The 16389-nt window shown below is 36.2% G+C and overlaps 1 protein-coding gene across 1 annotated transcript; it reads right to left on the bottom strand.

Annotated features, from left to right (window-relative positions):
* Window positions 1–233: 233 nt before the first annotated feature.
* LOC100396572 (olfactory receptor 6C75-like) lies at window positions 234–1170 on the bottom strand. Its single transcript, XM_009003946.2, is given in 3 exon segments — window positions 234–487; window positions 490–867; window positions 870–1170. Coding segments are annotated over 3 exon segments (933 nt in total).
* Between the last annotated feature and the right edge of the window lie 15219 nt (window positions 1171–16389).

Here is a 16389-nt window from a genome sequence, read left to right on the forward strand (position 1 = left end):
ATTATTAATTTACCTAAAATTTAGTTATATAGGTGAGAGATCAAACACTTTCTATATAGTTTAAAAGAGTTATATCTTGGTTTTTAGGCTAATTAAATAAAGAAGTGTTGATTATATGTAACTATATCTAAATAAAGGAATGAAATAAGGTATTGAGAAAGCTTATGTAGAGAAGGGTAGAGAGTTTTTCATTCAGCTTTGCCTTCTGGGGTACATTTTTTATATAATCACATTCATTTATTTAAAGAAAAGATCATCTTCTGGATCATGCTTTTAAAGGCTTGCTTCACTTGCTGATTTCTTAGTGTGTATATGAAGGGATTCAAGAGAGGAGCCACTGAGGTATTGAGCACAGCTACTCCTTTGCTTAAAGTCACCCTTTCTCTGGCAGAAGTCTTAATGTACATGAAGATGCAGCTACCGTAAGAGATGGAGACAACTATCATATGGGAGGAGCAAGTGGAAAAGGCTTTTTTCCTTTGCTTACAGAAGGAATTCTCAGAATTGTTCGGATGATGTTTGTGTAGGAGAGAATAACTAATGTCAAGGTGACCATCAATGTTATCACAGCTAAAAAAAATGCCATGAGTTCTAGAAAGTGAGTGTTTGTGCAAGAAAGCTGCAGAATTGGAGAAGAGTCACAAATAAAATGATCAATTATATTGGACGCACAGAAATTCAACTGCAGCAGAAGCATTACTGGTGGAAAGATGATCAGAAACCCTGCAAGCCAGGAGCTAAAGACAAGAAGGATACAAACCCTGGTGCTCATGATGGTTGTGTAATGAAGAGGTTTGCAAATGGTCACGCAGCGGTCATAGGACATGGCAGCCAGAAGGTAAAATTCTGTCACCCCCAAGAAGATGAAAAAAATAGCTGAGCCACACACCCATTATAAGAAATGGTTCTGTCTCCTGTCACAATGGTGACAAGGAATCTGGGAATGCAGACAGATGTGAATGAAATTTCCAGGAATGAGAAGTTCCAAAGGAAGAAATACATGGGAGTCTGTAGATGGAGATCTGTAAGGGTGAGGGTAATAATGATCAGGTTCCCAGTCACACTTAACATGTAGGTAACAAGAAGAAATATGAAAAGTACAAGCTGCCACTGTGGGTCACTTGTCAATCCAAGAAGAATAAAGTCTGTTACTGCTGTTGAATTTCTCATTTTTTTTTCTTTAGAAAAGTATTCTGTATTTTAGCTGTAAAATAGGTGAAGAAACCAGAAATCTATGACATCAGTAAAGAAAATGAGCAATTTTTTTCTGTCTGGATATTTCCATTTGCCATAATGCCTTTCAGGTTCATCCATGATGTCACAAATGGCAGTGTGGCAGTATCTTCTTCTTTTATATGGCTGGATAACATTCCATTGAATCCAGCTCTCCACCTATGCATCTATCTATTTAATACATAGGTATATATTCTAATATCTTGAAAGGGTTTAAATGAGTAGTTATTTATGATGAATAAATCTAGAGAGCTAATGTATAGCACAAAGGTTACAATTAATAATGTATTGTATAAGAAAATAACTATGGGATGTGATAAAATAATTTTGCTTGGATGTAGTAATCCTTTCTCTTTCTATATATATAAAATACATATTTATACATATAAATATTATGTTATATACCTTAAATATATACAATGAAATTAACTGTAGGCTGGGGGCAGTGGCTCATGCTTGTAATCCCAGCACGTTGGGAGGCTGAGGCAGGTGGATCACCTGAGGTCAGGAGTTTGAGATCAACCTGGCCAACATGGTGAAACTCTGTCTTTACTAAAAATACAAAAAATCAGTGGAGCATAGTAGTGGGCGCCTGTAATCCCAGCTTTCAGGAGGCTGAGATAGGAGAATTGCTTGAACCTGGGAGGTGGAGATTGCAGTGAGCTGAGATTGCATCACGGGCAACAAGAGTGAAACTCCATCTTAAAAAAAAAAAAGCCAAAAACCAAAAACCAAAACCTAACTGTAAAAAAAGAGCTTTAAATAACCTAATTGTTGCTTTTTGCTTATAGAGAAAAACAGTTTTGTAGTACATAGATACCAAACACATTTTTAAAACTCTGTTATTTCTTACCCCATAAATTAATTATTTCTGTATTTCCTTCATTATATTTTTATACGCTTCAGGATAAATCTCTATCTTCTAAATGTTTCATCATGTTCCCTGAAAACAAGAAAAAAGAAATTAAAACTTCTGAGATTAAGACATTTTCAAATGAAGCCCTTGAGAACTCATGGCCAGCATACTACGGTACTCTTTGAAAATTTTTTTTGTTGTTTTCTTCTTCATCTGTTTGTTCTTTTTCTATTTTGAATAAGCATCTCTTTCTCCTCCCTCATTCAAATTTTTATAATCCGCAAAGACAACTCAGTCATCCAGAGACATGTCTCTGATAATGGTATACAGAATGGTTAGTGGACAGAAGAGTAGACTCAGTCTAATATTAATGTTTTTACTGCAAGACATTGTAGTTTTAACTACCAATTTGATATAATGGTATCTTGTAAATATACTCTTCCTGAATATATTTTTATTTACTAAACACTTATCATGAGTCTGCTCTCTGATATATAAAACAGCACTTAAAGAAAAAGTGCTCATTTTATTTGTAAACTGTAAGTGCCCTTATTTCTCTTATTTCTAGAATGATATGGTGCTTTTCCATGACATTGCCAATATTCTCCCTGTGGAATCATGAATGTCATAGTTTAACATTCAAGGTATTTTTTAGGAGGGAATAATTATTATTTTTTCTTTCTTCCCAATCTTAACTGCTGATATCACTCACGATGTAATATAAAATTTGTTTACTTGTTTGTTCATGTTAAAAGTTATTATTTGCTAAATATGCCATTATTTAAGTCTGTTATTCCTCACTTGTTTTTTAGATTATTCATAGGTGTCAGAACTATCAAATTGAATAACAATTTATCTGAATTAGCCAACTAATTTAACATGTGCATAAACTTACCCAAAATTTTTACTCATAAAATTTCTGGGAGGAATGTAACCTCATTTTCTATTACCTAATCTTTTTGTGGTCATATGATATGCAGCTTTTTGTCTTTTGCTTTTATATGATGGGTGCTAATCTTGGCTATGTATAATATTTACATTGTGCAAAACTGCAAAACAAAGTATATCTGCTCACTATGAAAGCACATGAAATAAGTTATCTTGAATTGTGTACAAAAATGATCTCATGTTTTTTTGATATTGGTTGTATTATAAATCATTATTACCAGATATCTAGATAAGAATACAAAAAAATCATGTAGTCCTAACAATCAAAAAATACTTACACTATAATGGGCAAAAATATTGCATGAAACTTTTGATGTAGCATATTCTTTACATTGTCTTTTCTTTGTATATTTCACTTAAATTGTGTGGTTTAATTTTATTAACACATAATGTGAAAACAAATTATGTAAAACATTAATATAAGATATTAAAGCAAAAATTATATTCCTGAAAAAACATACTTACTTTTTTGGTATATATGAATGGTTTAGTGTATCTTATCTTATTCATTGCTTTAACAGAAATGCTGTTGTATTTTTCAAGAACTTTGCAATCTGCAATCTGTTTTTCCTCTATCATTGTATTTGTAACAAAATATCCAAACTATTGATAATAAAGAACAATTTCAAGAGCTTCCTTATAACGTTTACAACACAGTCATACATAAACATATTTTTATACATCAACTCAAATTTCACCAAGGATCTGAGGTCTCAGTATATCCTACCTATTGCCACTTCAAAAAGTATTATCTTGATATTAAATTTTAGTTGAAATGAAGGCTAATGTAGTGTCTTTCCAAGCTTGATGGATAAGAAGAAATAATCTTCTGTGCAGAAGCAATGTTATTCAAGCTAGCCCCAATTTTATCTGCTCTGTTTATAATGGACTCAGGGGGATTAGCTAAATGAATAAATAAAAGGCACCATTAAGATTGGTGTTCTCATGATGCAAACCACTAAATAATAGTCCAAATTGGTATACAATTTAGAATAAAATATTTAGGTCATAAAGTATCCTGAAATTAGAGCAGAAAAATATATAAAAGAATTTATATTTATATGATAATCTAAGATGTCAGTAATATAAAAAAATAAATAATGAAGTAAAAATAAAAATGATCAGTAGTCTTTAAATGGTAAACTACTAAACTGTAAATGAGTTATTTTCTATTTTAGGGAAATGTTAAGAATTTATTCTGATGCTTTAGAATGGGCCAGAGGTCTCCATTATTTCACATCATAAAAGGTTTCAGACTTGTGTTTAAGACTTTAAATTTTCCCATTGACCAATAATATAGAAAGCCAGATTGTGATTATAATGACTAACATTTATTTATTCAATATTGAGATGATAATATCAATAGATATTGATAAAGATGGAGATGATAAAGACAGCTCTTTCCATAATTTTTACTTATTGCAGAAAATTGTGAAAATTCTACATTATTTTTGAAGCTTCAGAGTCCCTTTGAAATCAGCCCTATTGTTTTATAGAAATGATATTTATGATTTCTTTGGAATAAACATAGAAATGGACTCTTCTAGTCTTAAAACTTGAAAGGTTACAATAGTCTTATCTGAGTTCCTTTCTCAGAAAATCAACCATCAGTTCTCCCAATAGTACCAAGGAACTGAACCTTGCCAGAAGACTGCATCTGGACAATGAGATGCCAGATCCCTCACCCACTTCACCCATCATGATTGCTTAACCAACCACCCCTGCTTTCCGTTATTCAACTCCTCTTCCTTACCCTTCCCTAATTCCAGTTTTCCCACACATGGTTACGTTTCTTCTCTGCCATGTAAACTTCTTAATTTCAATGCACAGGGAAATGGATTTGAGACTGATCTCCTGTCTTCTTGGCTACAGCACTTGAATAAGCCCTCTTCCCTGACAATTCTTGTTGTCTCAGTGATTGGCTTTCTGTGCAATTGGCAGCAGGACCTAGACTAAACCCATGGAGTTTTAGTAAAAGCTTCTTCAAAAGCAACATTCTCCTACATAAGTCAACTTATTATTCATCACATTGATCTGAAAAGACATTTATAATGGCCTCTTTATATTATTATTTTGAAGCCTATATTTAGTTGATATTTAATTTAGGAGTTCTACAAACTACACAAATAGCTCGAACTTGATGGAGATTGGAATTTGAGGATCATAAGAAGGTGGACACTTTCTGAACAAATATATTAAGATAATTTTTACTGTTCCCTTGGAAGACAAAGTTACACAAAGTATAAAATTACACAAAGCATAAAATTACTATAATAAAGAAAGGATTATGCAATACTGAATTCATGTTAAAGAAAAACTATTAAAGAATAACAGTCATTTTTAACAAAGTATATTAATTTATCAATGATTAAAGTAAAAATCTTGTGTAATATGCCACAATCATGCTCATGTTTAATTACATTATTGCAACCATGTTTATATGATTCTTCTCTATAAGCCAAAAATAATACTTGAAATTATATATTATGAAGAACCTGCTATTAAATAAACACAAGTGGGAAAGTACTTTAATGTATATGTCCTCATCTTAACTTGATCATATCTGCAAACACCCTATTTTCAAATGAGGTCATATCCACAGATTCCAGGTGGGCATGAATTTTTGAAAAGCATTTTCAACCTAGTTCTCTACCAAAACAAGTACTTTTAATAACAATTTTAAACAATGACATGTATCTCCAGTGAGTATAACAAAAGTATTTTAAATTTTTTACAATATGTCCATTTATACCAGTATTTTCAGTGATGTATTGTAGATCATTGTATAGATTGTTAAAATATAAGTAATTAAAACTGTTAAATTAAAATTTAATAAATTAAGAACAAATTACTTTTCAAAAAACATTTTTGTAAACACAAATGTATTGAAGACTGAAGATTATCTTAAACCTATGATACGTCATAGTTTGCTAGACATAGAGTTTACTAGTAATAAAATCTATTTGTTAGTATTTTAGTGATAGTTGACTTCAAAATTCACAACTGGGATTATATTTTTTCTCCACTGGTTAAAGTGGTACTATTTATCAGTTAATATCTGATACAGTAAAGGAAATAAAATATATGAATATTTAGTATTTGTCTTTGTTATACAAAAGACAGTAAAACCTAATAAAATAAATATGTAAAACTAAAAACAAGAAACAAGAGAGAAATAAAAAAATTGGTAAATAAAATGTATCTATAAAATATTAATATATTTTTTCTCTTTTGTGTACCTAATTTATGTAATTTTAATCTTCTATAGTAAAGAAAACAACATTCCTTAGAATTCCATTGGCTTCTCTGCCAAACTGATAGGAGCATATGTCTTATAAAATATTTTCTCTTAGTATGGTTGCATTTCTCATATACCTCTATTTTTTTTTTAATTGCATTTTAGGTTTTGGGGTACATGTGCAGAGCATGCAATACAGTTGCATAGGTACACACAGGGCAGTGTGTTTTGTTTGCTTTCTCCCCTTCAGCCACATTTGGCATTTCTCCCCAGGCTATCCCTCCCCACCGCCCCCTCCCACTGGCCCTCCCCTTTTCCCCTCAATAGACCCCAGTGTTTAGTACTTCCCTCCCTGTGTCCATGTGTTCTCATTTTTTATCACCCGCCTATGAGTGAGAATATGCGGTGTTTCATTTTCTGTTCTTGTGTCAGTTTGCTAGAAATGATGTTCTCCAGATTAATCCATGTCCCTACAAATGACATGAACTCATCATTTCTGATTGCTGCATAATATTCCATGGTGTATATGTGCCACATTTTCCCATCCAGTCTATTACCAATGGGCATTTGGGTTGATTCCAGGTCTTTGCTATTGTAAACAGTGCTGCAATGAACATTCGTGTACATGTGTCCTTATAGTAGAACGATTTATAGTCTTTTGGATATATACCCAGTAATGGAATTGCTGGGTCAAATGGAATTTCTATTTCTACGGCCTTGAGGAACTGCCACACTGTCTTCCACAATGGTTGGACAAATTTACACTCCCACCAACAGTGTAAAAGTGTTACTTTTTCTCCACATTTTCTCCAGCATCTGTTGTCTCCAGATTTTTTAATGATCACCATTCTAACTGGCGTGAGGTGGTATCTCAATATGGTTTTGATTTGCATCTCTCTGATGACCAGTGACGATGAGCATTTTTTCATATGATTGTTGGCCTCATATATGTCTTCTTTCATAAAGTGTCTGTTCATATCCTTTGCCCACTTTTGAATGGGCTTGTTTGTTTTTTTCCTGTAAATCTGTTTGAGTTCTTTGTAAATTCTGGATATCAGCCCTTTGTCAGATGGGTAAACTGCAAAAATTTTTTCCCATTCTGTTGGTTGCCAATTCACTCTAGTGACTGTTTCTTTTGCCGTGCAGAAGCTGTGGAGTTTGATTAGGTCCCATTTGTCTATTTTGGCTTTTGTTGCCAATGCTTTTGGTGTTTTGTTCATGAAGTCCTTGCCTACTCATATGTCCTGGATAGTTTTGCCTAGATTTCCTTTTAGGGTTTTTATGGTGCCAGGTCTTATGCTTAAGTCTTTAATCCATCTGGAGTTAATTTTAGTGTAAGGTGTCAGGAAGGGGTCCAGTTTCTGCTTTCTGCACATGGCTAGCCAGTTTTCCCAACACCATTTGTTAAATAGAGAATCCTTTCCCCATTGCTTGTTTTTGTCAGGTTTATCAAAGATTGTATAGTTGTAGATATGTTGTGTTGCCTCCGGTGCCTCTGTTTTGTTCCATTGGTCTATAACTCTGTTTTGGTACCAGTACCATGCTGTTTTGATTACTGTAGCCTTGTAGTATAGTTTGAAATCCGGTAGTGTGATGCCCCCCGCTGTGTTCTTTTTGCTTAGAATTGATTTGGCTATGTGGGCTCTCTTTTGGTTTCATATGAAGTTCATGGTGGTTTTTTCCAGTTCTGTGAAGAAAGTCAATGGTAGCTTGATGGGAATAGTGTTGATTCTGTAAATTACTTTAAGCAGTATAGCCATTTTCACGATATTAATTCTTCCTAACCATGAACATGGAACGTTTCTCCATCTGTTTGTGTCTTCTCTGATTTTGTTGAGCAGTGGTTTGTAGTTCTCCTTGAAGAGGTCCCTTACGTTCCTTGTGAGTTGTATTCCAAGGTATTTTATTCTTTTTGTAGCAATTGTGAATGGCAGTTCGTTCTTGATTTGGCTTTCTTTAAGTCTGTTATTGGTGTAGACGAATGCCTATGATTTTTGCGCATTGATTTAATATCTTGAGACTTTGCTGAAGTTGCTTATCAGTTTCAGGACTTTTTGAGCTGAGGCGATGGGGTCTTCTAGGTATACTATCATGTCGTCTGCAAATAGAGACAATTTGGCTTCCACCTTTCCTATTTGAATACACTTTATTTCTTTTTCTTGCCTGATTGCTATGGCTAGAACTTCCAGTACTATATTGAATAGGAGTGGTGAGAGAGGGCATTCTTGTCTAGTGCCAGATTTCAAAGGGAATGCTTCCAGTTTTGCCCATTCAGTATGATATTGGCTGTTGGTTTGTCATAAATAGCTTTTATTACTTTGAGATACGTTCCATCGATACCGAGTTTATTGAGGGTTTTTAGCATAAAGGGCTGTTGAATTTTGTCAAATGCCTTCTCTGCGTCAATTGAGATAATCCTGTGGTTTTTGTTTTTGGTTCTGTTTATGTGGTGAATTACGTTTATAGACTTGTGTATGTTGAACCAGCCTTGCATCCTTGGGATGAATCCTACTTGATCATGATGAATAAGTTTTTTGATTTGCTGTTGCAATCGGCTTGCCAGTATTTTATTGAAGATTTTTGCATCTATGTTCATCATGGATATTGGCCGGAAGTTTTCTTTTCTTGTTGGGTCTCTGTCGAGTTTTGGTATTAGGATGATATCGCTGGTCTCATAAAATGATTTGGAAAGGATTCCCTCTTTTTGGATTATTTGGAATAGTTTCAGAAGGAATGGTACCAGCTCCTCTTTGTGTGTCTGGTAGAATTCGGCTGTGAACCCGTCTGGACCTGGGCTTTTTTTGTGTGGTAGGTTCTTAATTGCTGTCTCGACTTCTGCCCTTGTTATTGGTCTATTCATAGTTTCAGCTTCCTCCTGGTTTAGGCTTGGGAGGACACAGGAGTCCAGGAATTTATCCATTTCTCCCAGGTTTACTAGTTTATGTGCATAGAGTTGTTTGTAATATTCTCTGATGATGGTTTGAATTTCTGTGGAGTCTGTGGTGTTTCCCCTTTATCATTTTTTATTGCATCTATTTGGTTATTCTCTCTTTTCTTTTTAATCAATCTGGCTAGTGGTCTGTCTATTTTGTTGCTCTTTTAAAAAAACCAGCTCTTGGATTTATCGATTTTTTGAAGGGTTTTTTGTGTCTCAATCTCTTTCAGTTCAAGTCTGATCTTAGTTATTTCTTGTCTTCTGCTGGGTTTTGAGTTTTTTTGATCTTGCTCCTCTAGCTCTTTCAATTTTGGCGATAGGGTGTCAATTTTGGATCTCTCCATTCTCCTCTTGTGGGCACTTATTGCTATATACTTTCCTCTAGAGACTGCTTTAAATATGTGCCAAAGATTCTGGCATGTGGTGTCTTTGTTTTCATTGGTTTCGAAGAACTTCTTTATTTCTGCCTTCATTTCATTGTTTATCCAGCCAACATTCAAGAGCCAGTTGTTCAGTTTCCATGAAGCTGTGCGGTTCTGGGTTGGTTTCTGAATTCTGAGTTCTATCTTGATTTCACTATGGTCTGAGAGGCTGTTTGTTATGATTTCAGTTGTTTTGCATTTGCTGAGGAGTGCTTTACTTCCAATTATGTGGTCAATTTTAGAATAGGTGTGATGTGGTGCTGAGAGGAATGTATATTCTGTGGATTTGGGGTGGAGAGTTCTGTAAATGTCTATCAGGTTTGCTTGCTCCAGGTCTGAGTTCAAGCCCTGGATATCCTTGTTGATTTTCTGTCTGGTTGATCTGTCTAATATTGACAGTGGAGTGTTAAAGTCTCCCACTATTATTGTGTGGGAGTCTAAGTCTCTTTGTAAGTCATTAAGAACTTGCCTTATGTATCTGGGTGCTCCTGCATTGGGTCCATATATGTTCAGGATCGTTAGCTCTTCTTGTTGTATTGATCCTTTTACCGTTATGTAATGTCCTTCTTTGTCTCTTTTGATCTTTGTTGCTTTAAAGTCAATTTTATCAGAGATGAGAATTGCAACTCTTGCTTTTTTTTGCTCTCCATTTCCTTGGTAAATCTTCCTCCATCCCTTTATTTTGAGCCTTTGTGTATCCTTGCATGTGAGATGGGTTTCCTGGATACAGCACACTGATGGGTTTTGAACTTTTATCCAATTTGCCAGTCTGTGTCTTTTGATTGGTGCATTTAGTCCATTTACATTTAGGGTTAATATTGTTATGTGTGAATTTGATACTGCCATTTTGATGCTAAGTGGCCATTTTTCCCGTTAGTTGTTGTAGATTCTTCATTATGTTGAAGCTCTGTAGCATTTAGTGTGATTTTGGAATGGCTGGTACTGGTTGTTCCATTCTATGTGTAGTGCCTCTTCAGGAGCTCTTGTAAAGCAGGCCTGGTGGTGACAACATCTCTGAGTACTTGCTTGTTCACAAAGGATTTTATTTTTCCTTCACTTCTGTAGCTCAGTTTGGCTGGATATGAAATTCTGGGTTGAAAGTTTTTTTCTTTAAGAATGTTGAATATTGGCCCCCACTTTTTTCTGGCTTGTAGTGTTTCTGCCGAGAGATTTGCTGTGCGTCTGGTGGGCTTCCCTTTGTGGGTGACCCGACCTGTTTCTCTGGCTGCCCTTAGTATCTTCTCCTTCAATTCAATCTTGTTGAATCTGACGATTATGTGCCTTGGGGTTGCTCTTCTTGCGGAATATCTTTGTGGTGTTCTCTGTATTTCCTGCATTTGAGTGTTGGCCTGTCTTGCTAGGTGGGGGAAATTTTCCTGGATGATGTCTTGAAGAGTATTTTCCAGCTTGGATTCATTCTCTTCGCCCCGTTCTGGTACACCTGTCAAACGTAGGTTAGGTCTCTTCACATAGTCCCACATTTCTTGGAGAATTTGTTCATTCCTTTTTGTGCTTTTTTCTCTGATCTTGGTTTCTCGTTTTATTTCATTGAGTTGGTCTTCGACTTCAGATATTCTTTCTTCTGCTTGGTCAATTCGGCTATTGAAACTTGTGCATGCTTCACGAAGTTCTTGTATTGTGTTTTTCAGCTCCTTTAATTCATTCATATTCCTCTCTAAGTTATCCATTCTTGTTATCATTTCCTCAAATCTTTTTTCATATCTTTTTTCAATGTTCTTAGTTTCTTTGCATTGATTTAATACATGTTCTTTTATCTCACAAAAGTTTTTCATTATTCACCTTCTGAAGTCTAATTCCGTCAGTTTGTCACAGTCATTCTCCGTTCAGCTTTGTTCCCTTGCTGGTGAGGAGTTTTGGTCCTTTTTAGGAGGCGAGGTGTTCTCGTTTCAGGTGTTTTCCTTCTTTTTGCGCTGGTTTCTTCCCATCTTTGTGGATTTATCCACTTGTCGTCTGCGTAGTTGCTGACTTTTCGATTGGGTCTCTTAGTGGACACCTGGATTATTGATGATGAAGTATTTCTGTTACCTGGTTTTCCTTCTACCAGTCTAGCCCCTTTGCTGTACGACTGCTGAGGTCCACTCCAGGCCCTGCTTGTCTGGGGTGCACCTATAGCAGCTTCGGAACAGTGAGGGATGCTACCAGTTTTTTTTTTTACTATCTTTGTCCCAGGATGATGCCTGCCAATTGTCAGTCTTTTGGATATAGAAGGGTCAGGGAGCTGCTTGAGAGACAGTCTGTACTTTATAGGAGCTCAATTGCTGAGTTGTGAGCTCTGTTGTTCATTCAGGGCTGTTAGGCTTCTATGTTTAATTCTGCTGCAACAGAGGTCATTAAGAAACCCTTTATTTCTCAAATGCTCTGCCTCGGGGGTCGGGGCTTTGTTTTTGGATGTCCATTGAGGTGTCCTGCCCAGCTAGGAGGCAGTCTAGTCACTTTTTGACTGCCAAGGCTCTGCCCTGCTGTTGTGAGGTTTGCCCTGTTGCTGCAGGCTCTTGCTCTTCTGCTGCAGTCTCTACCACAGGCTATGCCCTGTGGCGGAGTCTCTCTGTTGTAGCGGGTTGCCTCGGCAACGGCAGGCTGCGTCAGCAGTGGGCGTGTATCTCAGTCGGGGCGGGTTGCCTCGGTAATGGTGGACGCCCCTCCCCCACGGAGAGGCTCAGGGACCGTATCCAAGGTGAGCGTTTGGAATCGCTGTTTTGTCTGTCCCACTGCGCTACCCCTAACCCTGTGTTTCTGCAATCCCCTGGGCTGGCCCACTGTCCAAGTCCCCTTTAGTCTCAAGTTCAGCCCTCTCAAGTCTCAGGTTGCCAGTTCAACAGGGCACCTGGACAAGCACGCCCTGTGGGGAGCGCTGGGTAGGGCTGGCCGCTGCCACCCTGGCTGCCAGCTTCTCCAAGCAGAGCCTCTGCCTGGTGTCCCGCGTCTCCTTTATACTTGGGAATTTCCCCGTTCTAGCACAGAATAGGGGCTCCACATCTTTTACCCCCCTGAGAGCGTGAATCTCAGCTTCTGTCATCTCTCAGCTGCTCCAGTGTAGCCAGGTCCTCAGGCACCTCTTCACAGCCGCTCTTGGGTGCTGCTTGGGACTATACCTCTATTTTTAAGGACATAAAATAAGTTAAGTATCTGGGCAGAAATAGAAAATTTCCAAGAAATGTAATATGATATTTTTATCTATGTTTATATTTGTGATAAAATAATCTAAAAATCCATAGTTTTTTTTTTTTGAGATGAAGCACTCTGTTACCTGGGTTGGAGTGCAGTGGAGCAGTGGAGCAATTTTAGCTCACTGCAACCTCCACCTCCCAGGTTCAAGCAATTCTCCTGTTTCAGCTCCCCAAGTAGCTGGGATTACAGGCACCTGCCACAACACCCAGCTAATTTTTGTATTTTTAGTAGAGACAGGGTTTCACCATATTGGTCAGGCTGGTCTCAAATGCCTGGCCTCAGGTGATCCACCTGCCTTGGCCTCCCAAAGTGCTGGGATTAGAGGTGTATGCTACCATGCCCAACGTCCACAGAGTTTTAAGGAGATAAATGCTCAGAATTTATAGAGGATTTTCTTATGCAATAAAATATTTACAAAGAAATTTAAAAACTATGATATATATACATATTTATGAATATGGAAAAGTTAAAGAGTTATATTGTATATTTACAATTTTATTCTATAGTTTGGTTTCTCTGTGTTTATACTTATTGAAAAGTAATTATAACATAAAAAGGCAGACTACTTTAGTGACTAAAATCTGTAGTTTGAAATCTTGGCTCAGCTTGACTTGTAAAATTGATTCTGCAAGGTCTGTTTATGTGACAGTTTTATTGTTATTCCTACAAAGGAAGTATTATTCTAGACCCTATTATGTAAAATTGCTCTTGGTTTCTGTAAGGTGAGTATTACTGAATGATGCCACTGCAATGCTGTGTTAAAACTATGAGCTGATCAGAAATCAAGTGATCATGATGTCTGTGTAAGTTAAATCATTTTTCATATACAAGCAGTCAATGGACCTATCTGAATAAGAGGGAAATGATATAGCCATAGAGTGCATCATTTTGTGAAGTCATTCGTGGTTACCAGGATGATTTATTGCATTTAGGTAGATAAAATTAATTATCAGGTTTTGTTTAAAACTTTTATTTTGAAATAGTTTTAAACATAGATCAGAATTGCAAAAAATAGTACAGTGAGTTCCTGTAAACGTTTTGTTCAACTTCCACTAAATAAAAAATCTTATGTAACCATAGTATAATTATCAAACTAAGAAATTAACTTTGAAATAATGCTACTAGCTGAACCACAGACTTTATTTGGATTTCATCATTTTTTCTATGACTGTCTTTATATATCTGTGGATCAATCCCAAATCTGTATTACATTTAAATACCATGTTTCTTAGTTTTTTTTCAATCTGTAGATGTTTCTAAGTCTTTGAGGCAAATATTTTGGTAGTATGCAAATATCTACTCTCTTTTTAAGCTTCCACCCACGAATTTTAACATGCTACAATAATTTTGCCTGAAGCAATTATTACTGTGTTTTTATATGATGTTTTTGTATTTCCCTCATTTCTTTTGTATCTATTAATTAGTATTTTTTTGATGAGAAAGAATTATTCCCTTTCCACTGTTCAATTATTCAATCATTTATTTATAACTATGTATTAATAAATATTAATTTTTTAGTTTGTTATATGATTTATTTAATTTTGCTAATTCTCCAGTTTGAAAGAGCATTGGCTGCTCTTTCAGGTTGGCTCTCAAGTCCTTTCATTCTGCCTCTACCTTTTTTTTATTGAATTTTAGGTTTTGGGGTACATGTGCAGAACATGCAAGATAGTTGCATACGTACACACATGGCAGTGTGTTTTGCTACCTTTCTCCCCTTCACCCACATTTGGCATTTCTCCCCAGGCTATCCCTCCCCAGCTCCCCCTCCTGCTGTCCCTCTCCTAGTCCCCCCAATAGACCCCAGTGTGTAGTGCTCCCTTCCCTGTGTCAATGTGTTCTCATTTCTCATCACCCACCTATGAGTGAGAACATGCGGTATTTCATTTTCTGTTCCTGTGTCACTTTGCTGAGAATGATGTTCTCCAGATTCATCCATGTCCTTACAAAGGACATGAACTCATCGTTTTTGATTGCTGCATAATATTCCATGGTGTATATGTGCCACATTTTCCCAATCCAGTCTATCATCAATGGGCATTTGGGTTGGTTCCAGGTCTTTGCTATTGTAAACAGTGCTGCAATAAATATTCTTGTGCATGTGTCCTTATAGTAGAACGATTTATAGTCCTTTGGATATATCCCCAGTAATGGGATTGCTGGGTCAAATGGAATTTCTATATCTAGGTCCTTGAGGATTTGCCACACTGTCTTCCACAATGGTTGAACTAATTTACACTCCCACCAACAGTGTAGAAGTGTTCCTATTTCTCCACATCCTCTCCAGCATCTGCTGTCCAATATTTTTTAATGATCGCCATTCTAACTGGTGTGAGATGTTATCTCAATATGGTTTTGATTTGCATTTCTCTAATGGCCAGTGATGATGAGCATTTTTTCATATGTTTGTTGACCTCATGTATGTCTTCTTTTGTAAAGTGTCTGTTCATATCCTTTGCCCATTTTTGAATGGGCTTGTTTGATTTTTTCTTGTAAATCTGTTTAAGTTCTTTGTAAATTCTGGATATCAGCCCTTTGTCAGATGGGTAAACTGCAAAAACTTTTGCCCATTCTGTTGGTTGCCGATTCACTCTAATGACTGTTTCTTTTGCCATACAGAGTCTGTGGAGTTTGATTAGGTCCCATTTGTCTATTTTGGGTTTTGGTATCAGGATGATGTTGGTCTCATAAAATGATTTGGGAAAAATTCCCTCTTTTTGGATTATTTGGAATAGTTTCAGAAGGAATGGTAACAGTTCCTCTTTGTGTGTCTGGTAGAATTCGGCTGTGAACCCATCTGGACCTGGGCTTTTTTTGTGTGGTAGGTTCTTAATTGCTGCCTCAACTTCAGATCTTGTTATTGGTCTATTCATAGTTTCGACTTCTTCCTGGTTTAGGTTTGGGAGGACACAAGTGTCCAGGAATTTATCCATTTCTCCCAGGTTTACTGGTTTATGTGTGTAGAGTTGTTTGTAATATTCTCTGATGATGGTTTAAATTTCTGTGGAATCTGTGGTGATTTCCCCTTTATCGTTTTTTATTGCATCTATTTGGTTATTCTCTCTTTTCTTTTTTATTAATCTGGCTAGTGGTCTGTCTATTTTGTTGATCTTTTCAAAAAACCAGCTTTTGAATTTATTGATTTTTTGAAGGGTTTTTCGTGTCTCTATCTCCTTCAGTTCTGCTCTGATCTTAATTATTTCTTCTCTTCTGCTAGGTTGTGAGTTTTTTTGATCTTGCTCCTCTAGCTCTTTCTATTTTGATGATAGGGTGTCAATTTTGGATCTCTCCACTCTTCTCATGTGGGTACTTATTGCTATATATTTTCCTCTAGAGACTACTTTAAATGTGTCCCAGAGATTCTGGGTTGTGTCTTCATTCTCGTTGGTTTAAAAAAACTTCTTTATTTCTGCCTTCATTTCATTGTTTATCCAGTCAGCATTCAAGGGCCAACTGTTCAGTTTCCATGAAGCTGTGCGGTTTTGAGTTTGTTTATGAATTCTGAGATCTAACTTGATTGTACTGTGGTCTGAGAGACTGCTTGTTATGATTTCAGTTGTTTTGCATT

Source organism: Callithrix jacchus, chromosome 9 (genome assembly GCF_049354715.1).
Source record: "Callithrix jacchus isolate 240 chromosome 9, calJac240_pri, whole genome shotgun sequence".
Lineage (NCBI taxonomy): Eukaryota > Metazoa > Chordata > Mammalia > Primates > Cebidae > Callithrix > Callithrix jacchus.